This window comes from Xyrauchen texanus, chromosome 23, assembly GCF_025860055.1.
Source record: "Xyrauchen texanus isolate HMW12.3.18 chromosome 23, RBS_HiC_50CHRs, whole genome shotgun sequence".
NCBI lineage: Eukaryota > Metazoa > Chordata > Actinopteri > Cypriniformes > Catostomidae > Xyrauchen > Xyrauchen texanus.
This window is the reverse complement of record NC_068298.1, coordinates 29,642,921-29,670,418: the sequence shown is the minus strand read 5'-3', so window position 1 is coordinate 29,670,418 and position 27,498 is coordinate 29,642,921. Positions and strand designations below refer to the sequence as shown.

Sequence of the window (27,498 nt, the reverse complement as noted above, 5' to 3'; positions counted from 1 at the left end):
CATTTAAATGATGCCCAATTGGCACTAAGGGGCCTAAAGTGTGCCAAGAAAACATCCCCCACACCATTACACCACCACCACCAGCCTGCACAGTGGTAACAAGGCATGATGGATCCATGTTCTCATTCTGTTTACGCCAAATTCTGACTCTACCATCTGAATGTCTCAACAGAAATCGAGACTCATCAGACCAGGCAACATTTTTCCAGTCTTCAACTGTCCAATTTTGGTGAGCTCTTGCAAACTGTAGCCTCTTTTTCCTATTTGTAGTGGAGATGAGTGGTACCCGGTGGGGTCTTCTGCTGTTGTAGCCCATCCGCCTCAAGGTTGTGCGTGTTGTGGCTTCACAAATGCTTTGCTGCATACCTCGGTTGTAACGGGTGGTTATTTCAGGCAAAGTTGCTCTTCTATCAGCTTGAATCAGTCGGCCCATTATCCTCTGACCTCTAGCATCAACAAGACATTTTCGCCCACAGGACTGCTGCATACTGGATGTTTTTCCCTTTTCACACCATTCTTTGTAAACCCTAGAAATGGTTGTGCGTGAAAATCCCAGTAACTGAGCAGATTGTGAAGTAGTTTCGCCCTCTAGCGGCCACCATCCGTCTTACAGCAACACCGTGGGCTGGACTGACGGGGAAGGATGTGGTCCTTTTTCGCCCGGGATCCTATCAAAGACTTCAACTATGAAATTTTACCAGGGAACCAAGAAAAGTCAGGCATTTGGACCCTTAGTCGGGGCAAGCGCAAGGTAAAATAAGCTGACATTTATTTTAAAACATAAATCGTCGAAACAGGCCGCAGACGCCCCAGTCTAGAGTTTGAACTGTGTCTCGCTTAGCATCACCGTGTAGTGCAGCAAAGATGCAGAGGACTCAAAAACACTCTGTTTTTCTTTGACCGGTTATACGTTTCAATAGTCAGGGGTCAGTATCTTTGTGGGATGTACTAGTTATATTATAAGACCATTAATTGTAGAAAACACATTTTGTTTTGTAATTTAATCACTCGTGCCTCCTCGTTACGTTACTGTGGCCACCTCAACAAAAAACTGCTCTAATATTAAAGAGCTCAGTGATTATGTGACTAAGCACAATCGATACCACTAATCTTATTGTTTCTTTTTATTTTCTATCGGTTGTCAAATGCCATCACTTATGCATTTATGTGTGACGAGGTAAATAGCTGAGAAAAGCTGTCTTGCTAGTGTTTACAGGACAAGTGTCCTCTCTTATAACTGGATCTGATCATTTACCAGAATTACTGAGATGTTGTATCATCAATAACCGCATCTTATCATTTACCAGAGTTACTGACATGCCGTATCATCAATAACAGCTTCTTATCATCTTCCAGAGTTACTGACATGCCGTATCATCAATAACCGCTTCTTATCATTTACCAGAGTTACTGACATGCCGTATCATCAATAACCGCATCTTATCATTTACCAGAGTTACTGACATGCCGTATCATCAATAACCGCATCTTATCATTTACCAGAGTTACTGACATGCCGTATCATCAATAACAGCATCTTATCATTTACCAGAGTTACTGACATGTTGTATCATCAATAACAGCATCTTATCATTTACCAGAGTTACTGACATGTTGTATCATCAATAACCGCTTCTTATCATTTACCAGAGTTACTGACATGCCGTATCATCAATAACAGCTTCTTATCATCTTCCAGAGTTACTGACATGCCGTATCATCAATAACCGCTTCTTATCATTTACCAGAGTTACTGACATGCCGTATCATCAATAACCGCATCTTATCATTTACCAGAGTTACTGACATGCCGTATCATCAATAACCGCATCTTATCATTTACCAGAGTTACTGACATGTTGTATCATCAATAACCGCATCTTATCATTTACCAGAGTTACTGACATGCCGTATCATCAATAACAGCTTCTTATCATCTTCCAGAGTTACTGACATGCCGTATCATCAATAACCGCTTCTTATCATTTACCAGAGTTACTGACATGCCGTATCATCAATAACCGCATCTTATCATTTACCAGAGTTACTGACATGCCGTATCATCAATAACAGCATCTTATCATTTACCAGAGTTACTGACATGTTGTATCATCAATAACCGCTTCTTATCATTTACCAGAGTTACTGACATGCCGTATCATCAATAACAGCTTCTTATCATCTTCCAGAGTTACTGACATGCCGTATCATCAATAACCGCTTCTTATCATTTACCAGAGTTACTGACATGCCGTATCATCAATAACCGCATCTTATCATTTACCAGAGTTACTGACATGCCGTATCATCAATAACCGCATCTTATCATTTACCAGAGTTACTGACATGTTGTATCATCAATAACCGCATCTTATCATTTACCAGAGTTACTGACATGCCGTATCATCAATAACCGCATCTTATCATCTACCAGAGTTACTGACATGCCGTATCATCAATAACCGCATCTTATCATTTACCAGAGTTACTGACATGCCGTATCATCAATAACCGCATCTTATCATTTACCAGAGTTACTGACATGCCGTATCATCAATAACCGCATCTTATCATCTACCAGAGTTACTGACATGCCGTATCATCAATAACCGCATCTTATCATTTACCAGAGTTACTGACATGCCGTATCATCAATAACAGCATCTTATCATTTACCAGAGTTACTGACATGCCGTATCATCAATAACCGCATCTTATCATTTACCAGAGTTACTGACATGCCGTATCATCAATAACAGCATCTTATCATTTACCAGAGTTACTGACATGCCGTATCATCAATAACAGCATCTTATCATTTACCAGAGTTACTGATATGCCGTATCATCAATAACCGCATCTTATCATTTACCAGAGTGACTGACATGCCGTATCATCAATAACCGCATCTTATCATCTACCAGAATGTCTGACATGCCGTATCATCAATAACCGCATCTTGTCATTTACCAGAGTTACTGACATGCCGTACCATCAATAACCGCATCTTATCATTTACCAGAGTTACTGACATGCCGTACCATCAATAACCGCATCTTATCATTTACCAGAGTTACTGACATGCCGTACCATCAATAACCGCATCTTATCATTTACCAGAGTTACTGACATGCCGTACCATCAATAACCGCATCTTATCATTTACCAGAGTTACTGACATGCCGTATCATCAATAACCGCTTCTTATCATTTACCAGAGTTACTGATATGCCGTATCATCAATAACCGCGTCTTATCATCTACCAGAGTGACTGACATGCCGTATCATCAATAACCGCGTCTTATCATCTACCAGAGTGACTGACATGCCGTATCATCAATAACCGCTTCTTATCATTTACCAGAGTTACTGACATGCCGTATCATCAATAACCGCTTCTTATCATTTACCAGAGTGACTGACATGCCGTATCATCAATAACCGCTTCTTATCATTTACCAGAGTGACTGACATGCCGTATCATCAATAACCGCATCTTATCATTTACCAGAGTTACTGACATGCCGTATCATCAATAACCGCATCTTATCATTTACCAGAGTTACTGACATGCCGTATCATCAATAACCGCTTCTTATCATTTACCAGAGTTACTGACATGTCCTATCAGTTACTGTATCTGATAATTTACCAAGTTTATTTAGTGCTAAAGAAACTATTGATTTGTTTCATAACTAACACAACAAACATCAGGATAGGATAAAAATGTATTGTCTAAGAGCTTTATTGTTGGCTTGGTTTATTTCACTAAGACTGTTGATAACATAATCAGGAAATTTTAACCTTTTCAAATTGACCTTTGAGTACACTGCTCATTTTTTACTTTGCTGTATATAGTTGTCTTCACTTGTCTTCACTTTTATTCAAGACAACGGGTGAGCCAGTGTCAGTCTTTGTGTACGAGGTGTCCCAGGGTACAGAGGAGCAGACACAGCTGGCTAAAGCTGCTTTCAAACGCACAAAAACACTTAGACATCCCAACATCTTGTCCTACGTAGACGGGTTGGAGGTAAGGACCCGTGTCCTATGAAACAAAGTTGTTTATCAGTGTGATGGTGAATCAGAAAAATATGTTTCTCTTGAAACAATGGCTCCTTTTTTCTTGTGGACTCATTTCTTCTCGACAAATAAGGTGAGGTGAGCTCATTATAGTGAATGTAGCCCTGTGTGAACAATAGAAGTATTGTTGATCAGTTTATGTTAGTGGGGTATTTTATGAGTAAACCGCATCTTAGAGTTATCCTAAACTTAATTAAGAAAAGCCATTTTAACAAATCCTTTTGTATTTTCCTGTCTGTTTGACATCAGACAGAGAAAAGCTTGTACATCGTCACAGAACCAGTGACCCCTTTGGCTGAACACCTGAAAATCCAGGCAGAAAAGGGCGGAGCTAGTGATTTAGAGGTGTCATGGGGCCTTCATCAGATTGTGGTAAGTTGAGGGGGAAAAAAAGCAATTTCCTCTTCGAGGCATTCTTATTTAATTGGACTTTCGAATGATACAGTTTCTCTCACTCTTCTCCTGTCAGAAAGCACTGAGCTTTTTGGTGAATGACTGCCACCTCCTCCATAATAATTTGGGCATGTGGGCCATCTTTGTGGACCGTGCGGGTGAATGGAAACTTGGAGGGTTGGATCATGTGACCTCAGACCAGGGAGACTCATCCACTTTACCAACACCAAAAGTGATCAACCCAGTCTTGGAGAAATATGACCCTCCGGAGAGCCCTGGCAGTGGTGGAGAAAAATGGTAAGATATACAGGCAGAAAACACTTTGTGGAATTTGTGTCCTCAGTATTCATTTTCAGCCCGAAGTCGTTCACTCGTGCTCTTTGGTTGGCTGGTATGTAAATGATCAGAATTCTTTTCTAATGAACTGAATGTACTGACTTTTAATCTCCACATAGGACTGGGGATGTGTGGTGCCTTGGTTGTATAATTTGGGAAGTATTTAATGGACCTTTACCACGTGCCTCCTCATTACGATCTCTCGGCAAGGTACTAGTTCATTGTTGATACATTATAATGTGAAGTAGTTGTGCATAAGCATTACCTGTTTCATTCAACATTATTTTGTTGAGATACAGAATTTTAGGTTTATATTCAGAGATTCTCAAGCCACCCTGTTTACATCATGCAGATTCCAAAGCAGCTAGTCCCACATTACTGTGAGTTGGTGGGGGCAAACCCAAAGGTTCGTCCCAACCCTGCACAGTTCCTCCTGAACTGCAGATCTCCAGGAGGCTTTATGAACAACAGCTTTGTGGAGAGTAATTTATTTTTAGAAGAAATACAGGTATTTAAAGATTGTTTTGTGTTTTGTTTTGATTTTATTTTATTTGTAAAGAGACTTTCCTTAACCTTCCTTTTGTCGTCTTAGTCATTTTTGACCCGGATAGGTAAAGAATACATTATAAATACTGCATAGTTTTTGTTACTGGAACCAAATGTTGTGACTTTGTCAAGACCATAAAAAAAGAAGTAATATTTGTATATAATTCTTTAAGAGAATTAACAATTTCAAGTTGTGAGTTTCACATTTAGAATTTCTGGATGTTATACAGCTTTAAATTGTTTTTTGTACGTCTATGAAACAAATTTTACCTGAAAATATGTAGACCCAAGCCCCTTTCTCTTCTCTAACCTTCAGAAAACTGTCAAACAAAATATGTTTATGCATTTAAAATACTTAATCTATTCCAAATCCAAAGCTAAATTCCACTGAAACGTGTCATTTATCTGCGATGTGCTCGCCTTGCATTATCATCATTGTACATTAAATATAGAACATGACACGCATTCAATGAATCAACATTATTGAACAGACATATTTATTAATTTAATGAATAGTGCAGGATCAATAGAGAAACCCTAATAGCCTGTTCTAAATGAAATTCACCAAGTAAAAGTTACTTAACATTAGGGCTGCAACTAACGATTATTTTTATAACTGACTAATTTAACTATTATTAGAACAATTATTCGATAATTCGGGCGATTATTGCAACGATTAATCATTATTTCTTAATTGACTATTCAGCTTGTGCCCGACTTAAAAGGTTGTATTAAATGTGCTTACTAACAATAAAGAGGACAAAATAATCTTTTAAAAATACCTCTAAATGACATTCACTGAATTAAAGGGGAAAAACTACTTGGATTTTTATTATTTAATACAAAATTTCACAGCAAAAAATCCAATTGTTATTAAGTGTTTTTGTCTTGTTTTCCATTAAAACAAGATACATTTACTTGAGAAGCAATATACAAGATATTTAGACTTGCTTTAACGGAGACCTATTATGCCCCTTTTTACAAGAATTATATTATATATTTGAATCCATTATAATAAGTCTCAGGTGTCCCCTGAATGTGAATGTGAATTTTCAGCTCAAAATACCCCACGTAGCATATATTACACCATGTTATAAATGCCTCTTTTTGGGTGGAATCAAAAACACGCTGATTTTGTGTGTCTCTATTTAAATGCAAATGAGCTGCTGCTCCCCGCCCCCTTTCTGGTTGAGGGATGTGCCTTTTATAGCTCTTGCTTCAGTTACTACAGCAACAACAAATCAGAACCGCTGACAAAACAGACTGACAGAGTAAATACCGGAGTTCAGCCATATATGTATGAATATTTATTTGTATATCTGGTCTCCGTGAATACAATCAGAGACAATAATAACTTTAGCTGCATTAGCCGTGGAATCAGCAACAAGCACATTCGGAAAGGCAATTTGCAAACATTCACAAAATATAAAGTGCGACACTAACATCTTCAGGATATAAAGCTGGAACACGAACAGTTGGTACTGATCCATGCTTGAGAATCAATGTTTTAGAAAATCCTGTTTTATATTGACACTCATTCACAAAGAAGTCCGGTGTAAAATGATTTGCACAAACATACACACATGTTTGTATGTTTTAGGGCATATTTCCCATTTTACAAAACTTGTCCACTGCGTTTTCAGTGACTCTGATGCCGGGAGTACATCAAGACTCTTATGTTCACTTTTACAGCAACAACAGAACACTTATAAAGCTGAGACATTATTCTTCTCACTGTATTTGCTCCAGCATGGAAGAAAATGGCAGACTATGTGCAGATCACTCAGGGGTCTATGATAATAGGGTGGAGTCCGTCACCAGTTGTGGGCGATGCCTGAAAACAAAAACCATTCATTTTGAAACACTGTTTTTGATTAATAGAAATATAAGAAAGACTTTTAACATTGTAGGGTGGATGTGTACACACACTGCCAACACACATTTATGTACAAACAACATGTAAAAGTTAATTTTACATAATAGGTCCCCTTTAAGAGAATGTATCTTAAATATAAGTGTATTTTGATGTGTATTACTGCCAGTGTAGTAAAGACTAAATATACTCATATTCAACATAAATGCTCGCAAAGCAAGTCTAAATATCTTCTCTGGTAAATGCATCTTGTTTTAAGATTTTTTCTATATTTTAAAATATTTAAATATTAAAACATAATTAAGTATTATATTCAAAATTCTCTGTTAAAAAAAAAATATTCTGCAGTATAGCTGCTAAAATAAATGTATATAAGGAGTTTTAGGTATTTATATTGAAAACAAATCAAAAAATATTTTTTTGCATTGTATAATGGGCTAAGACTACACCCTCTCACCTTTTTGTTCACTTTGATCAAGCTTTAACTCACAAAAAACAAACTCTTACTTCTTTATAGAGCTGCGTATCGCCTATTTTCTTCACCATGAGATACACACCGTGACACTCGTATTATAATTCACTATGTCGTGAGCAATCACTATAAACAAAATCTGTCTGCAGCAAGCGTGCGTCAGTGATGAGCGTCTCCGCGCGAGACAGTGTATCAGCCGGTAGAAGTTTGAAACTCTCTGTGCAGACTTCAGTATATGCGACTCTGACCGCATAGACCAATGCCAGTTTCAGAGTTTGTGCTTATGTATAAAGCCTGCTTCCTTATTATTTGAACCAGACGCGGCGTCAGACGATTTTGCCAGGGCATCAGCCTTGAATGTTTTGAGTGTAGCCCCGAATGTATTTAGAAAAGTTGACTGACAAATATGAAACCGGACAATAGCCTATGTAAACCCCCGAAATCATAAGTCGCCTTATTTCATTGTGCTTTGGCTTTGCACATACTGCATACAGCCTGGTTTGTGTCCCGTGCGGAGCGTACTTTCATTATTTATCAGGTGTTGTTTTCTCTAAGGATAACCAATGAGCATTAACATAAAATGTATGTGTGACTTGTTTTGTGATATTAGTTTGTAGTAAATATACACTTTGATTTGATTAAATGGTTTTGTAGCGGTAGGAAAGATGAGCAACAGACTGAGGAGCAGCAGCAGCAGCTGTGCCAGAATCAGGCATGGAAACGTATCAGTTACCTAACGTAACCTCGGTTCTCTCTAGATGAGGGAACGAGTATTGCGTAAGCTAGCTTATGCTACGGGAAAGATTCATCATTTCTGAGATATTGAAGCCAAAAAATTATCCTTAATTTTTGTATCCATTGTCAACGCAGTGCGGCAGCTGCAGACCTTGAGCGGGCTAGCTAGCGAGCTCATAGGTTGCTCTGCGGCAACTGCTGCAGCCTATAGACGAGCTTGGGCGAACTCGCATCCAATGAGAGGCGTCCGCGCGCTCACTGCAACAAAGCCCGCCAAAATGGGCCTGACTAGAGTGCATATAAGCGTAGTTCGTAGGCTGGAACCCTGGTTTTCATTGACTGAAGCGAAAAGTCGCTCGTGGCGCGAGCACGGCCGGCTACGCAATACTCGTTCCCTCATCTAGAGAGAACCGAGGTTACGTTAGGTAACCGATACGTTCTCTTACGAGAGGTTCTCTCGTATTGTGTAAGCTAGCTTACGCTACGGGAACCCATTTTCAACGCCGTGCGCGCCAAGCATCCACTGTATGAGCCCCAGGGAATTAAGGGGGCACCCGGGGGAGCCCTTATGAGTGGGGAAATAATATTTGGCCGGCAAGAATGCGGGTCATTGATTGTGTAATACATAAGCACATAGTGGGAAGGGAGCGACAGAGCGGCGGTGCCGGTCTGTGTGGAATGTGTCCCATCAGTGCAGCTCACCAGGGGAGCTGTAGCGTATTAAACTGCTAGTAGTTTTGCCTGCAGAGCGGGCACTTCCATATTGTAAAATCTGACAAAGGTGGAGGGGGAAGTCCATCCCGCTGCCACACATATGTCGTGAATGGAAATCCCGCTGGACCATGCCCACGAGGATGCCATGCCTCTAGTGGAGTGAGCCCTAATGCCCAACGGGCATGGCAGGTCTTTTGACGCGTATGCAGCAGCAATAGCGTCCACTATCCATCTAGATAGTGTCTGTTTCGAGGCGGCGAGACCTTTGGTGCGCCCTCCGAACGAAACGAAAAGCTGCTCAGAGCGTCTGAAAGCGGCGGAGCGCGCAGTATACAATCTCAGTGCTCTGACCGGGCAAAGGAGATTGGCGTCGCGTTCGCTATCGGGTGCTGGCAGCGCCGATAGGGAAATGACCTGTGCTCTGAAAGGAGTACCGATCACCTTGGGAACATAGCCGTGTCTAGGCTTTAAAATGACCTTGGAGTCACTTGGTCCAAACTCAAGACACGCAGCGCTGACAGACAGCGCGTGAAGGTCTCCCACACGTTTGACTGATGACAGGGCAGTCAGAAAAGCGGTTTTGAGTGAAAGGTATTTCAAATCCATGGATTGAAGTGGTTCGAAAGGGGGCTTTCATAGTTTCGAGAACTATAGAAAGATCCCAGATAGGAACCGATGGGGGCGCGGGGGTTCATCCTTCTAGCTCCCCTGAGGAAGCGGATGACCAGCTCGTTTTTACCCCATGACTGGCCGTGCAGGGGTTCAGCGAACGCCGCAACGGCCGCCACATACACTTTGAGCGTGGATGGGGATCTGCCCTTATCCAGCAGCTCTTGTAGAAATACGAGCAGCGACGACACCCCACATGTCCGCGGGTCCAGGTCTCGGTCGGTGCACCATTTTGAGAACACAGACCATTTTGACGCATAGAGTCTTCTCGTGGAAGGGGCTCTAGCATGTATGATGGTGTTTATTACTCCTTCTGGCAGAGCGACGGGTAGTCGTTGATCACCCACGCATGCAGCGCCCAGCGCTCTGGGTGGAGATGCCAGATTGTGCCGCGAGCTTGAGAGAGGAAATCTGCTCTCACTGGGATGGGCCACGGCGCTGTCAGTGACAGCTGCGTAAGCTCCGGGAACCATGTCTGATTCTCCCAACGTGGGGCTATGAGGAGCACCGAGTGACGCGTTTCCCTGATCCTCTGCATTACCTGTGGCAATAGCGAGACGGGAGGGAAGGCGTAAAGCGGGCGTCTGGGCCAGTCCTGGGCCAGCGCGTCCTCGCTTTCGAGAAAAATATTGGGCAGTGAGAGTTCTCTTTGGACGCAAAGAGGTCTATCTCCGCTCTGCCGAATAGGTGCCATAACGTCTGGACTGTTTGAGCGTGCAGGGACCATTCCCCTGGGGGAATATTGTCTCTGGACAGTCTGTCCGGGCCGTCGTTCAGGTGGCCTGGCACGTGCGTCGCCCTCAGCGAGCGCAGGTGGCACTGGGACCAACTCAGTATGCGTTTCGTCAGATGGAAGTGGTTCCTGGATCTGACACCGACCTGACGGTTTAGGTAGGATACCACAGATCTGTTGTCCGAACGGACCAGGACGTGGTGACCCTGAATGACCGGGAGAAAGCGCACGAGCGCGTACTCGACCGCTATCATTTCCAGACAATTTATGTGAAGGAGCTTTTCCTGAACTGACCATAGGCCGAAAACCGGAGAGCCCTCGCAGACCGCGCCCCAACCCGTGTTGGACGCGTCTGTCGAGATGACTTTTCGGCGAGATACAGCTCCCATTGTCACTCCCCGCTGATACCATTCGGCCACTGTCCAGGGCTGCAGAGCTGAAATACAGGTCTGAGTCACCTTGATGGGCTGGCGGCCTGTGGCCCAAGCCCGGCGAGACGCGCGGGTGTTTAGCCAATGCTGAAGCGGGCGCATGTGCAGTAAACCCAGCTGAAGTACTGCTGCGGCTGAGGCCATGTAGCCTAGCACTCTCTGAAATTTCTTCAGATGTGTGAGGCTGTTCATCTGAAATGACGCGGCTAGTCGCTGCACACGGCGCGCGCTGTGTAGATAAGCGAGCCGTCATTGCCACTGAGTCTAGTTCTATTCCAAGGAAGGAAATTGCCTGACTGGGCTGTAGTGAGCTCTTGGTCCAATTGACTGCAAGGCCCAAACTGTTCAGATGACTGAGGAGAACTGTCCTGTGAGACAGAAGCTCCGTATGTGATTGTGCCAAAATCAGCCAATCATCCAAATAGTTCAGAATTCGCAAACCCTGACTCCGCAGGGGTGCGAGCGCCACGTCCATGCACTTCGTGAAAGTACGGGGTGCTAAGGACAGGCCGAACGGAAGGACGGTGTATTGATAAACCTGGCCGTCGAAGGCGAATCTCAAGAATGGTCTGTGACGGGGATTTATCTGAATCTGAAAGTATGCATTTTTCAGATCGAGAGAAATAAACCAGTCCCCCTGGCGCACATGCGCGAGGAGTTTGCTGGTTGTAAGCATTTTGAACTGTCTTTTTGCAAGCGCTTTGTTCAAAACCCTGAGATCTAATATTGGTCTGAGGCCGCCGTCTTTCTTGGGGACAAGAAAATAACGGCTGTAAAACCCCGACTCGCTCAGGGGAGGCGGCACTCTCTCTATGGCCCTTTTGCACAGAAGGTTTGCTATTTCTGAACGAAGCATGCACGCTGCTTCCGTGTTCAAAGTAGTTTCGAGCCGCGCTCTGAAGCAAGGAGGACGGCGATCGAACTGTAGCAAATAGCCCTGTTTTAATTGTGCTTAACACCCATTCGGATATCCCTGGAATATCTTCCCACGCTTTGAAGCGTAATGTTAGAGGGTGAATGGCCAAATCGCTCTGATTGCCGCACACAGCACGCTGAACAGAATGTGTGAGCGCGCTTACTGTGCTTATGCTGGACTGCTCGCAGACAGCATGGACAGGCTGTTCTGTGAGTGACTTCCCGATTGAGGTGAATGGGGAAAGAGTCACGTCTGTTAAGTGATGCGCAAGCATAGCCACGGGCACGGGACTTACATACAGAGAAGTGTTTGCTGGCCGTGTGACAGAGCGGGCAGAGAATGGGCGCGCGCACGTATTCGTGAGCGCATTTATTGACTCTAACACTCGAGTGGTTCGTAACCGCTTTTGAGTGTGCTCTGATGGGGACACGGAACGTGTAATGCTTGTGTGTAGAGGTGAACACTAGATTGTGGGCACATTTTCTACACATAAGGCTGGTCGTGTGACAGAGCGGCCAGAGAATGGGCGCGCGCACGGATTCGTGGGTGCGTTTATTAACCCTAACACTCGAGCGGGTCGTAACCGCTTTATGTGAGTGTGCTCTGATAGGGACACGGGACGTGTAATGCTTGTGTGTAGGGGTGAACACTGAATTGTGGGCACATTTTCTACACATAAGGCTTTATTTTGGGTCGCCGTGGAAACGGCGTTTGAGTGCAGGCAAGCGGGTAATATCACCGGCTTGTTGGCTGCTGAATCCACCACTGCAGTAGCCTGAGAGAAGGGGACTGACAGGGGGCGTACGGGACTTACATACAGCTGGCCGTGTGACAGAGCGGGCAGAGGAGGGGCGCGCGCACGGGCTCGTGGGCGCGTTTATTAACTCTAACACTCGAGCGGGTCGTAACCGCTTATGTGAGTGTGCTCTGATAGGGACACGGGATGTGTAATGCTTGTGTGTAGGGGTGAGCACTGGATTGTGGGCACATTTTCTACACATAAGGCATGTTTACGCTTTACAAGATTTCTTTGGGTCGCCGTGAAAACGGCGTTTGAGTGCAGGCAAACGGGTAGTATCACCGGCTTGTTGGCTGCTGAATCCACCACTGCAGTAGCCTGAGAGAAGGGGACTGACAGGGGGCGAAGCTTTGACGGTGGTCCGGCCGTGGCGGGACTGAGCCGTCGTTTTCTCAACAACGCTAGGAGGACTTCGGTTGCTCAGGTTTCAGTACAATCTTAGGCCGAGGCCCGCAGGGGGCGGCGGTCTGCGGCGGCTGTCTGAGCGCGATCGAGGGCGGCCGCCCTGTCGACGCTGAGAAGTCTGGCTTGTTGAGCTGGGCGCTGTGAAGAGGCTCGTGCAGGAGGCTGGTCACGTGGGCGGCCTGCAGAGGAGCTAGTGCGACGAGGCAGAAAGAGATTCATGGCTTGGGCTTCGAGAAACAGTCAACAATGCCACTCACCGCAGAACCGAAGAGACCGGACAGAGAGAGTGGCGCGTAGTGCGTTCAGCTTCTCCCAAGTCGGCTAGTCAGATCTGAAACAGCCTGTCTGTAAGACGGCCATGGAATGCAGAGCAGATGCGGCTTGGCCGGCGGCGGTATAGGCGCGGCCAACACAGGCGGAAGTAGTTCTGCAGGCCTTAGACAGGAGCACCAGCTTAGACCGCCATCTCGCGGAGGGCGGGCAAAGGTGCGGCGTGGAGTCTGTTGGGAGCCTGCTCAGGGGGCGGTGACCACTCGAGCCCGAGGCGGTCGACGGCCTGTGTGAGGAGGCGCGTTAGTTCCCCTTCGACTCCGGCGCGGGTCCTGCTGGATTCCTGGGCCGAGGAGGAGGCGTGTGAGCCTGACCACTCCTCGCTGTCCGAAGCCATGATGGAACAGCCCTTATCCTCCACTTCTTCGTCCGAGATGGCAGCAGAGCAGCCGCTCGGCGGCAACTGCGCGTCCCGGGTGGGCGGGGAGGGTGAAAGCGATGCTCGAGGGAGGGGCTCCGGCGAGGCAATCGCTTCTACCACTGGTTCCGGCAGCCTTTGAGAGCAGCGCTTTTTACTGCGCGGCTGAATGGAAGGCGGCGCGGCCGCTTCGGTCCTGAGCGCTTCGAGTCGAGCCCGAAGGGTCGACATCGGAAGCTCCTCGCAGAGATCGCATCCGCCTTCAGCGAGGGCGAGCTCTGCATGCCCCAGTCCCAGGCAGAGAGCGCAGATGACGTGGCGGTCTCCGGTGCTGAGAGGGGCGCGGCATGAGGCGCAAGTGGAGCGAGGCATCTTTAAAAAGACGCTCGTACTCTTTTGTGAAGTTCATAAGAACTAGCTTGCTTTAAAAAGGATACGTCGCCGGATGGCGTAGCTCGCAGGACGGCTGAAGGTGGCGAAGACGGCCGGCTTCTTCGAGCGCTGTCCACGCTTGCTTGATGCCCCTCGAATGGCGACGCGGCTTCCAGTTCAGAGATGCGAAGAGCTTCGCTGAAGAGATGAAAATCAGGGTTCCAGCCTACGAACTACGCTTATATGCACTCTAGTCACGCCCATTTTGGCGGGCTTTGTTGCAGTGAGCGCGCGGACGCCTCTCATTGGATGCGAGTTCGCCCAAGCTCGTCTATAGGCTGCAGCAGTTGCCGCAGAGCAACCTATGAGCTCGCTAGCTAGCCCGCTCAAGGTTTGCAGCTGCCGCACTGCGTTGACAATGGATACAAAAATTAAGGATAATTTTTAGGCTTCAATATCTCAGAAAAGATGAATCTTTCCCGTAGCGGAAGCTAGCTTACGCAATACGAGAGAACCTCTCGTAAGAGAACTTTTAACAATTAATCAGTCACTTTACTTTAGAGAAAGTTAAAAGTGAAACATTGTTTATCTCAATGATCCTAATGAAAGGATTTTGACAGATGAATTATTCTCATAGAGATGAGAATTATATACAGTTTGGTGCCATGGTGTGTCAATGAACTTAAAGTCATTCATGTATTGCTTTAACTTAGGATCTTATACATCATTTTGACTATTTATGTCAAAAAATATAAATTATTTATATTCAATATTTTTTTTACCTCACTTTACTCACTATAATATAACTCTTTTGTGATGACTTTATGTTAATGTACATGAAAATTCAAGAATCATGATAGATCTAAGGGCAATCCCACTGATCTGCTCTTCCCAATACATTTTCTTCAATGGTATTGGTCTACAATTTGACATATGTTAGTAGCACTTGATGAATTAGTTGTTTGAAGCTGATTTGCAATAAGTTATGTGCTGTATCTGTTCTTTTGCATCACAGATGATTCAGGGAGGAGAGAGGATGTTGAGGATAGTACTAGAGTGGAAGATTTAGGAACTGTAGAAACAGGCCCAGCCAGAGCAAAACTCAAAGAATACCCTCTCACCAGATTTGGACTACAGAGAAGTGGTTGCTAGTGTGAAAATAAAATTGTCTGGGCTAAGCTCCGGATGTCCTTCAATGCTGGAAACGCCTTTGATTTGAACTTTAATACAGTATAACGGCACAGTGTTTCCTTTTTAAACGCTCTGACTGGCAAGTTTTGCTCAAGCGGAATACCAGGTACGGCTCTGCTTTATTTCACGACGACACTGCTTCTGTATTTACTTATTTTTCATTTTTGTTTTATAATACTCCACGATCTACATCACCTTATTCTGTTTGGAAAGTTTGGAGTGCGTCTGGACTGTGAGCTGATCTTTCTTCCTCTCCTCTATCAAGTGCGAGCTGAAGTGCTGCTCTCCCGCGTCATCATTAGCGTTTCAAAAGATCTCATGTTGTGTTAAATTAAATCAGACTATTCGTCAATTTTTTGTTGTCGATAATGTCGTCTAATCATTTCAGCCCTACTTAACATATTAAAACAGTCAGGACATTTTTTAAAATAATTAACAGGTAAACCAAATCTTCAGGAGAGAAGAAATGCACTGAAAAGTTGCGTGTAATTCACAATGTGCAGTTGTGCATTAACCATTGATCTAATCTGACAGTTGCTCGGTAAAGAATATTAACCAATAACAGTTACGATGGGGAAAAATTACTCGCCTTATTCAGCCCCGCCACCTTTCCGTGCTCTGCTCTTCAGAATTTTGTCATCTAACTTCCTGTTTGTGTTAAAGCTACTGAGAGGTCAATCAGAATGGATTACGTGTGGGAGCACAGAAAGTATTTGTCACCAAGAGATAATGTGTGAGTCTACAGCACCCTTTTACTACGTGAAAATGCTCATAAGGTGTTTTTCCTGTCACTCTAAATGGTTACAACCCGCGGAGGTAAATTGGACCTGGCAGATCACATTCATGACACACTTCGCTTTTTCATAGTAGATTATTTGTTATATGTGTAATTCAGCTTAATTTTTAATTGTTTCAACTTGTTGTTAATTTGTGTTAAAACGTGTAGTTGATATGAAATTTCAAACAGTGACAGTTCATATTATTACACAGGCAAGTTCAACATTAAAGAAAATTAGTTGTACTTTTTGAAATTAATTTGTCACCCTACATTTTTTAGAGGCTCAAATGTGATTAAAATAGTTGTAAACGGAATTTAAAATAAAACATACACTTCCCCGTGTGTGTGTGTGTGGTTGTACCCCTTCCCCCATCCCGGTTTAATGCTCAAAAAATGTACTCGCCTGAACTATAACGCGATGGGTGAATGGCATGACAAGATGGTCAGAGGTGTTGTACGAGATATTATTAATGAATTTGGGTTTCATGAGCACAGAGGCACAACAGTACGTCCACAGAGTGTACAATTAAGTACTCTTGTTTTTAAATCTCCCCACTCTGCTTCCAGTTTTTATGACATCCCCTAAACATTTTAAAATACTCATGATAACGTTTCACTACTCTATAACCTGTAATTCCACTTCGCTAGCTAATTACACTTTGAAATCAACACAATAGATATCTATATAGAACTGCTAGAACGGAAGTTCCGAGACAACATTTTCAAGATGGCTATGCGCTACATTCTCTGGCGAATGTGGGGAATAGCATAGAAAAAATATCTTCTTTTTTTTTTTTTTTTTTAATATTTGTATAATTAAAAAATATATAAAATTGACCTGAAGGACAAAAGGAGGGTTAAAAGTAATGCATACATTTTCTGAATAAATGTCTAAATGTTTTCCTTGTATATTTTATGTAATCAGTAATCTTTTATCTTTTGTGGTTGTTTTTTGGCCCAGTTTTATAGATTTAAAGGTTTAGTTCACCCCAAAATTTTAATTCCTTTGTCATTTACTTATATTTACATTGTTGCAAACCATATGGCTTTCTTGCCATAAATAAGTGATAACAGTTACATTTTTTGGTTAACTATCCATTTAACTTAATAAATTAACAGTATTATTAGAATTGTATAAATGTACCCAGTCATACAAGTCACTTATATGTGTTTTTGGTTGTGTGTGTAGATTAAGGAACCTGCAGAGAAGCAGCAGTTCTTCCAGGACCTGAGTGAGAATCTGGACTCCTTCCCTGAAGATTTCTGCAAACACAAAGTGCTGCCACAGCTCCTTACAGACTTTGAGTTTGGCAACGCTGGCGCTGTCGTCCTCACGCCGTTATTTAAGGTACCAGAATATTTTGTCATTTTCAACTTGCACATTACGTCCTGTGAGCATCTTAAGTAGTACATATCAAGGGTGTTCAATACAGTTTCAATGTTTTTGTTTTAGGTTGGAAAGTATTTGTCGGCTGAAGAGTACCAGCAGAAAATCATTCCAGTTATAGTGAAGATGTTCTCCTCTACCGACCGGGCGATGAGGATACGATTGCTACAACAGGTATAGACGAGTCCACTGTTTCATAGTATTTAAATAAATGTACTTTTCTCAATTCAAAATTATTGTTTTTCTCACTCGGTCTTTCTCTGACTCTCCTACATCATCCTTTCTCTTTATACATTTCAGATGGAGCAGTTTATTCAGTATTTGAATGAAGCAGCAGTTAATTCCCAGATTTTCCCACATGTGGTTCACGGTTTCACAGACACAAACCCTGCAATCCGAGAGCAAACTGTAAAGGTACTTCTATGCTCTGTATTATTTCCCCTCTGGTGTTCTGATACTCGATCATTGTAACTTATATTGGCTTATTGAAGGAGTTGGTCTTTAATATGTCTTTAAATTACTTTTGCTGCTTCGTCTTTGGGCTATATATAATGCTATTACAATAAGAAGACTAATTTAGCCAGTAAATAATTGGGTAGTTGATGCATAACCATGAAAATTCTGTGGAATTGTTTATTTTTTGGTAAAAATGTATATTAATGTATAATGACATATCTGTGGACTGACATACATTTTTAGAAGCACACATATTCCATGTTGTATCTCGATTAATATAAGCTTTTAAAAGCTGCATAAAGTAGAAAGAGCATAATGATATTTAAAATCGTTTTATATGGAGTACAGCATGTTACACTGCAGGACATACCGACTTCCTAGAAGGAAGCTTTTCAGAGAAAGGTGTTTCTTTTATACCTTTTTTTAATGTAATATTTGGATGTTATGTTTTTTCTTTTTATCCCTGTAGTCCATGCTACTGTTGGCCCCTAAACTGAATGAGACCAATTTAAATCAGGAGTTGATGCGTCACTTTGCACGACTGCAAGCCCGTGATGATCAGGGCCCTATCCGCTGCAACACCACCGTGTGCCTGGGCAAAATCGCCCCCTACCTCAATGCTGGGGTAAATACAAACAAAAAACCCTAGTCCTTCACTTCTATAGACAGGACATTTTACTTCTATTAAGCATCATATTGTGTCTCTTTAACATGTTTATTTTTTTTTGTCAGATTCGCCAGCGTGTGTTAATCTCTGCATTCTCACGGGCAACTAAAGACCCATTTCCTGCCTCACGGGCAGCCGGTGTGCTGGGATTTGCTGCCACTCATCAATATTACAGTGTGACTGATAGCGCCAATCGTATTTTGCCCACACTCTGCACACTGACTGTGGACCCGGACAAAAATGTCAGAGATCAGGTAAAGAAAATACACAGCAGAGTGGTTCGTCTTTTGAACATCTTTTGTGGTTTGGGTGTGTCATCCATCAATGTTGGAAAATCCAATTTGTTTTTCTGTTCATGTAGGTATTCAAAGCAATAAAAAGTTTCCTCACTAAGCTGGAGACTGTTTCTGAAGACCCTTCTAAACTATCAGAAATAGGTAAGGTATTTTTAAAGGTGTGCTTTGCAGTTCAACTTAATTGACACAAGCCACATTATGTGAAAGTAAAATATAGAAGTGGAAACTTTGCAGCTGATGTATAGGGGTAAATAGTAGACATTGGAAATAATTTTGCTTTCCCATTTGCTCCAACAGAAAGATAACAAAAATCCACTATTGCATTTCCAAAACATGAGAAAAATTAATTATGGCAAATTAAATAAATTAAGTGTGCTAGATTTTACCTGCTAAACTAAGTTGGAAATACAATTTCTGCATAAAAAGGTCCATAGATCACGCCTGTCCTTTCACCTCAGAAAATTTCTTTAATTAAAATACATGTTACTATGAATTATATTTAATACAATTATTATTTTTTGCTTCCTTGCAGAAAAAGATGTGACTGGATCGGCACAGACAGGAGGCTCAGCTGCTACGTGGACAGGATGGGCGGTAACAGGTGTCTCGTCTCTCACCTCCAAACTCATCCGACATGCTCCGGCTGGTTCAGAGGCACAGCCTGCCGAAAACAGCCCCACCCCTCAACGTACTGCTGGATCAGTAACCACAAATACTGCAGGCAAAGGTGTGAAGCATGATTGTTAGAGTATGATAACTAAAGCAAATGGAATGAAGATGATCAAAGGAGAAATCTTGAAAAGCACGTATGGAATTTATGTAACAAGTTAGCACACTGAAATATTTCAATATGCAAAAGCATTGACATGCTCATTTTGGGCACAAGTTGTTTATTCCCATTGGCTGATATGCTAGTTTTCAACCTACCAGCCCAGTTTTTAACAAATCGGTAGATTCTAATCAAAAATTGGAATGTGATTATAACAGGGTTTTCTTGAAGCACTTGAATTCGGCTTGAAAATAGCCTTTTTGGGGGCCTGGGTAGCTCAGTGGTAAAAGAGGCTGGCTACCACCCCTGGGGTTCGCTAGTTCGAATACCAGGGCATGCTGAGTGACTCCAGCCAGGTCTCCTAAGCAACCAAATTGGCCCCGTTGCTAGGGAGGGTAGAGTCACATGAGGTATCATCCTCGTGGTCACTATAATGTGGTTCATTCTTGGTGGGGCGTGTGGTGAGTTGCCACCACACGCGATAGGTCTCCGTGGCAACGCGCTCAACAAGCCACGTGATAAGATGCGCGGGTTGACGTTCTCAGACACGGAGGCAACTGGGATTTGTCCTCTGCCAACCGGATTGAGGCAAATCACTACGCGACCACAAGGATTTAACAGCACATTGGGCATTCCAAATTTGGAGAATAAATAAAAAGAAAATAGCCTTTATCAAGAGGTGCTTAAAAATCTTGAATTATAGAAAATCTTAAAATATGTTGTTTAAATCATTTAATAATTTAATTGTATTTATTTTCGGAAATACACAAAAACAGACCACTAGACCAGTGGTTCTCAACCTTTATGACAACCACCCTCCCACTGACCAAGGCAACATGTGAAGGCCCACTCGACCAAAACTAGACGGGTTTGATTAAAATAGTTAATCATGGATAATTTTAGATTCTAGAAGTTTCAGAAAGAGTCTGTTTTTAATGTGTAAACGTACATTTTAAAGTATTTTTTAATATTTCTTATTTTAGATAATTTTAAGTCAACTTGAGGCCCCCTAGTGGGTCCTGTCCCCCTGGTTGAGAACCACTGCACTAGACCACTGCTGAAGCAGGCAGCACATAGACGGTGCTGTCACTTGGCACCTGTTACTTTTGGCAGCACTGTTCAGAATGGGCCAATCACAATCAATAGTTACTGGAGGATTTAAAAAAAATATATTTTATAGATACTGCTGTGGTGGGTTTAACAAGTATGAATCCTTACAACTATCGGTTTTAATTAAAAAAAAAAAAAATCACTCCAGAGTGAAAAAATTCTATGATATAAAACGTTCTGAGATTTGAATGCAGATCAATGGAGGATTCAGTTTTGTGAGCTGTCTAGCACCACCTTTTGTAGACAGCTTTGTGTCTAACAAAATATGTTATTTCTGACAACATTTGGGTCAATATCAAAATACAGTTGAAGTCAGAAGTTTACATACACCTTAGCCAAATATATTTAAACTCAGTTTTTCACAATTCCTGACATTTAATCGTAGAAAACATTCCCTGTCTTAGGTCAGTTAGGATCACTACTTTAAGAAAGTGAAATGTGAGAATAATAGTAGATAGAATTAAATATTTCAGCGTTTATTTCTTTCATCACATTCCCAGTGGGTCAGAAGTTTACATACACTTTGTTAGTATTTGATAGCATTGTCTTTAAATAGTTTAACTTGGGTCAAACGTTTTGGGTATCCTTCCACAAGCTTATCACAATAAGTTTCTGGAATTTTTCCTAACTTTTTCAGTTCTGCCAACAAATTGTCTATTGCATTGAGGTTGCTTTGTGATAGCCACTCCAATACCTTGATGTTGTTGTCCTGAAGACATTTTGCCACAACTTGGAGGTATGCTTGGAATCATTGTCTATCTAGAAGACCCATTCTTGATCGAGCTTTAACTTCCCGGCTGATGTCTTGAGATGTTGCTTCAATAGATCCAAATTTTTTTAAGAATGACCCATTTGCAATTTCGGCCAGTTCCTCACATAAACCTGTGACTTTAGAAAACATGGAACACATGAGTCATATGGACTACAGTTTACAGACCCAGTTATTCACTTTTGTTGGAAACCGAAGTGCGTTTTACGGGAGCACACAACACTTGCACGAGAAGAATTGTTACTGAGAATGTAGTTAACGATGCTCATTGAGATACTGTGGATATAAAAAGTCTACACACCCATTAAAACAGCAGGTTTTTGTGATGTAAAAATTAAACAAAGATAAATCATATCAGAATATTTGCACCTTAAAATGTAAAACTTACAACCTATGCAATGCCAATTAAATCCAAAGTGACATATTTCAGAGAAAAATAAATAACTTTGAATAACGTAACTGCATAAGTGTGCACTAAACTAATACTTAGTTGACGCACCCTTTGATTTTATTACAGCACTCGGTCTGTTTGGATAAGAGTCTTATTAGTTTGGCACATCTTGACTTTGCAAAAACGTTCCAGATCTGTCAAATTGCGAGGACATCTCTTGTGTACGGCCCTTTTCAGGTCCCTCCCCACAGATTTTTATAGGATTCATGTCTGGGCTCTGGCTGGACCATTCCAAAACATTAATATTTTTTTGATGAAGCCATTCATTTTGTTGATTTAGATGTGTGCTTTGGATCATTGCTATGCTGAAAGGTGAAAGATCTCTTCATTTTCAGCTTTCTAGCAGATGCCAGAAGGTTCTGTGCCAAAATTGACTGGTACTTCATGATTCCCTCCACCTTCACTAAAGCCTCTGCTCCAGCTGAAAAAAGCGGTCCTAAAGCACGATGCTGCCACCACCATGCTTCACCGTGTGTATGGTGTTCTTTTGCTGATGTGATTTTGCGCCAAACATACCTTTTACAATTTGGGGCAAAACGTTCAATTTTGGTCTCATCAGACCATAACACATTTTTCCACATGGTTTTGGGAGACTGGATGTAGGTTTTTGCAAAGTTTAGTCTTGAATGTTTTTGTTTTTTTTAATCAGAAAATGCATTCGTCTTGCCACCCGCCCCATAACCCAGACAGATGAACAATGCATCAGATAGTTGTCACATGTAGAGAGCAACCAGTACTTGCCAGAAAGAGCTGCAGCTCCTTTAATATTGCTGTAGGCCACTTGACAGCCTCGCTTACCAGTATGCTTTTTGTCTTTTCAACAATTTTGGAGGGACATCCTGTTCTTGATAATGTCACTCTTGTGCCATACTTTCTCCACCTGTTGATGACTGTCTTCACTGTTCCATAGTATATTTAATCCCTTGGACAAATTTTGTAGCCCTCACCTGAGCAATATCTTTCAACAATGAGATCTTGTAGGAGTATGCGACTAAGATTCCCATCGAAGAATCCTACAAGAACAGCTGAGATTTATTTGGTGTTAATCAGAGTCACTTCATGTGAAGACAGGTGTGTACTATTTCACATGAGCTTGATGATTGGTTGATTCTGAACACAGACACATACCCAATTATAAAAGGGTGTGCACACTTATGCAGTTAAGTTATTTAATTTTTATTTTTATTTATTTTTCTCTGAAATGTGTCATTGGTTTTCAGTGGCATTGCATAGGTTGTAATTTTTATATTAAAGGTGCAAAAAGTCTGATATGATTTATCTTTGTTTAATTTTTTACATCACAAAGAAACTGCTGTTTTAACAGGTGTGTGTAGACTTTTTATATCCACTGTATGTTGTATTTGTAATAAGTGGTGTTTTATAAAAAAAAAAAAATTAACTGAATGAATAAAATATGTTCATTTAAAATTAACGAATAAATAATTATTTTTAATGACATCTCTAGCATAGTCCTTGAAAACAATTAAAATGTTCTTGAAAAGTCCTTGAATTTAACTTGGACGCATCGGTACGAACCCTGTTATAAGTAGAAATAATCATTGAAATCAGAAGTGCCTAGTTTTGATCTCCTCAACTTCCTCCTCTTTTAGACCCTGAAATGAGTGCACAGAGTTCCAGTGCACATAGAATCCAATCAGAGACGTCAAATGAGGAAACAGCAGAGCCAGATGGAGAACGGTGGGAGGATGAGGATTGGGGAAGCCTTGAGGTGATTGATAGTTATTCAAATTATGCAAAATCTCTAGTATATTTGTTAATCCTCTAACTTTTACTGAGTTAAAAGTTAGCTTGGACATGAACAATGAAATTTAAATAATGGCCAGCTATTTCTTTGTTCCCACAGGACCCAGAGAAGGTACAAACAGATCCAGACGATTGGCACTCTGATTGGTCGGCTGTTTCCTCAACACACAGGAAAAGCAATGTAGGTGATTTGTATTAGTGTAACTTGTTGACATAGGGATGATGAGAGATTTCCATTATCTAACTGATTTGTTCACTTGATGACTAGCTTTCAATTCTGTGTAGCGCAGTTTCATTCTGTAAATATTTTTGGTGAAAGGGAGAAAAAAAATTTCACTGATTTATCGCAATATTTGTTTCTCCAACAATTCTGGATCGATACAAAAAAAATTATATTGTGACTTTTTTCTTTTAAATTAATTGTTAATGCTAAATTATATTGCCATTTCGATGTTAAAATATTTTCTCCTATCCCAACTTAATATGCAGAGACAACTCTAAGTAAGCCATTGGTAGGTTTATTTCCTCTAAAACTATAAACACAATTTCTGTGGCACTATAAAAATTATTGCTCTGTTTGAGCATCCTGACTGTCCAATACAACAACAGTGGCTCAACAGACCACTTGGGGGGGCTGTCTATCTGTTTATTCGACAAATGGCAGGCAGCGCTAGTATTCGGGAAAGCTTTTTGATAACATGTTTATTTTTGCTCATTCACTTGCACAGCAAGTTTGTGCTGAATTAATTGTCATTCTGATGCATCTTTTCAGTTACACAGAATGACAGAATGCTGGTGTTGAAGTTGTTTTAGCTTGACACAGCATTTGAAGGTGCTCCAATGACGTCCGTCTAGTGCATCTTCACACTTTCAATGTAAACAGCCCCTAACTCGTCACAGATTTGCAACCCCACGTTGTCTCAGAAAATGTTAGATGCATTGGGAATCATTCAGTTCAGTAAATGCCCAGGACACAGTGTGAAAAAAACATGTCTTGTCAGGTAGTTATGACTCCATATATTTTATCGTTCCATAGGTGGGTCGTAAATCCTCTGAGGCAGTTAAAAAACAGAGTTCAGATTGGAGCTCTGGCTGGGATGCTGATGACAGCTGGTCCAATGAGAAAGACGCTGATGTTCAGGGTCAAAGTTCACCTGCTGATGAGGGCTGGGGTAACGACTGGGATGAAGATGGGAATTTGGCTGAGAGTTTCACTCCAACAGCACGAAATAAAATCACCACCTTAGCTGTTGTTTCAAAGAGTGCCAGCTCAAGCTCTGGCCAAGAAGGGGTGCTATTAGCCAATGATTACCACTGGGATGGAGCAGGAGGAAAATCAGCAACATCTGATCAGTTTTTCAGTGCGTCTCAACGAGCAAACACCGCTGCTGCAATGCCGGTAAGGACAGTAGGGCGAGTTGGGTGAGAAGTTAGTATAGAGACTGGGAAATGGTGGGGAAACCATTTCTCTCCCCTTTTTTGCCCCAATCTAGAATGCCCAATTACAATGCACTCTTAATTCTTCGTGGTGGCATAGTGACTCGCCTCAATCCAGGTGGCAGAGGATGCATCTCAGTTGCCTCCGCATCTGAGACGTCAATCCACACATTTTATCACGTGACTTGTTGAGCACATTACTGCTGCATCCACGCACAGCTCACCACATGCCCCACTGAGAGCGAACCACATTATAGAGACCACGAGGAGGTTACCCCATGTGATTCTACTCTCCCTAGGAACCGTGCCAATTTGGTTGCTTAGGAGACCTGGCTGGAGTCACTCAGCACCCCCTGGGATTCAAACTCACGACTCCAGGGGTTGTAGCCAGTGTCACTCGCTGAGCTACCCATGCCCCCCAGGAAGGATGGTTTTAATGCAGGTGAATCCTGCTTCAAAACTTGTCATCATATACTATTTTTAATAAAAACCAATAAAATAATTTATTTAAAAATTTTTCAGTGGATGTTCATGAGGAACAGGGGTGCATTTGGTTGTAATAAAGTTTATGATTTCACTGGAAGGGACAGCAGCCCTTTTACATTTGCAGGCTTTATTATAAATGGATATAATTGTCCATTAAAGGGGTAGGGCTCTACGTTTAGGAGCAGGAGTGGTTATTAGCAATAATTAATAATTATCATAGATAATTATCAATTATTAAAATCAATAGAACACTGATTAGAATCAATGTTAGCTTTTTAATTCTTTAAATCAACAGTCATCAAAGACAACTATCAATGATCAAATTCAATAGAATATTAATTATTATCAAAGATAATCATTATTAAAATTAATGAACATTGATTCAAATTAACACTAGCTTATTGATCCTTCAAATTCAACAATCATCAAAGATAATTGTCAATTATCAAAATCAATAGACTATTAATAAGGATTAATATCGCCAGGGCACCACCCTGGAATCAGGGACTAATAGCCAGACAGAATAACAGTCTCAATATTAGATTGTTCTCTTAGGAAAGTCGACATCCGGACATATTCAACATATTCAAAATGAAAAAAACGAAGGCTTGAATCCAAGCACTGACATCCCATGCCAGCCTTTGACACATGTGTATGCAAAACAAATCAAATCACTTCTCTTTTAAAAATAACAAAGTTTATTGATGCAGTAATATCAATTAATAATTAATACAATGCAGTCAATGAACTTCCGACTTAATTTGGTAACCAGAAATAAGACTATAACACATGAGGTGTGTGGGAGTGAGGGAGTGAGTGAGGGAGATTTCAAACAAAGTTCTTTCACATTGTCATTATGGGGTATTGTTTGTAGAATTTTGAGAAAAATTATGAATTTAATCCATTTTGGAATAAGGCTGTAACATAACAAAATGTGGAAAAAGTGAAGCGCTGTGAAAACTTTACGGATGCACTGTATATATTTATATTTTATATATATATTTTTTAAATTTGCTAGATTTTACCTGCTAAACCAAGCTGGTAATACAAAATCTATTAAAAAGGTCCTTCGATAACTCCTGCCCCACCCCCTCCGAAAATGACTAATTAAATTAATATGCATGTTAAAAGAAATTACATGCTTGAATTGACTACCAACTTATCAAATACCAATATTTTTTTCTCTTTTTGAATCAAAGTTATCGAATGCTTAAAAACAAATTAATGTGCTTATAAGTATGATGTGTGTATTTTTGTCACAGAAGTCTGACGGCTGGGATGTAGACACCACAGGAGACTGGGGAACCGAGGAAAACTGGGAATCGCTGGATGGTGATCAAGGTCAGAGCTATGAACATTTCTCCAGATCACACATTGCAGGTTCTTCTTGACACTGAAAAGCTGCAGTGTTTTCAGTTAGAGGAATGACTTAGTAACCACACTTTCTCTTTTGTCCCATCAGGTCTAAGCAAGGCAGAATTGGCAAAGAAGAAACGAGAAGAGAGACGAAAGGAGCTGGAGGCCAAACGGGCAGAACGCAAGTCAGCAAAGGGTCCTCTCAAACTGGGCACACGCAAACTGGACTGAGTTTTATGAATTAACATTGAGGCACATCGAAGGCTGAGCAGTCCAAAGGCGCCAATTGAACATTAATGGAAGATGAAAGGACTGTGGTCCGTGCAAGATTTTAAAGAAACATTCCATGATGGCAGAGAGGAGGAGCCTCACATCTGTCTTTACATTGGAAAACTTGGAAGAGGGAAGACGAGTCTGC

The 27,498-nt window shown here is 41.7% G+C and overlaps 1 protein-coding gene across 2 annotated transcripts; it reads left to right on the top strand.

Annotated features, from left to right (window-relative positions):
* Nucleotides 1-610: 610 nt before the first annotated feature.
* On the top strand, nt 611-27,333 carry LOC127617089 (N-terminal kinase-like protein). Of its 2 annotated transcripts, XR_007967276.1 has the most exons (19): nt 611-751; nt 3,891-4,031; nt 4,331-4,453; nt 4,551-4,771; nt 4,930-5,020; nt 5,163-5,318; nt 17,322-17,480; nt 17,586-17,693; nt 17,820-17,933; nt 18,445-18,600; nt 18,708-18,896; nt 19,004-19,079; nt 19,471-19,665; nt 23,648-23,766; nt 23,902-23,982; nt 24,838-25,200; nt 25,538-25,680; nt 26,987-27,065; nt 27,187-27,244. XR_007967276.1 is itself a non-coding variant. In XM_052088972.1 (18 exons), the coding sequence occupies exons 1-18, from the start codon at nt 644-646 to the stop codon at nt 27,309-27,311; spliced, it is 2,604 nt and encodes an 867-aa protein (XP_051944932.1). In that variant the 5' UTR covers nt 611-643; the 3' UTR covers nt 27,312-27,333. The 2 variants fall into 2 exon arrangements, 1 of the variants encoding a protein (XP_051944932.1); XM_052088972.1 differs by lacking the exon at nt 25,538-25,680 and having other exon boundaries at nt 27,187-27,333.
* The last annotated feature ends 165 nt before the right edge of the window (nt 27,334-27,498 follow it).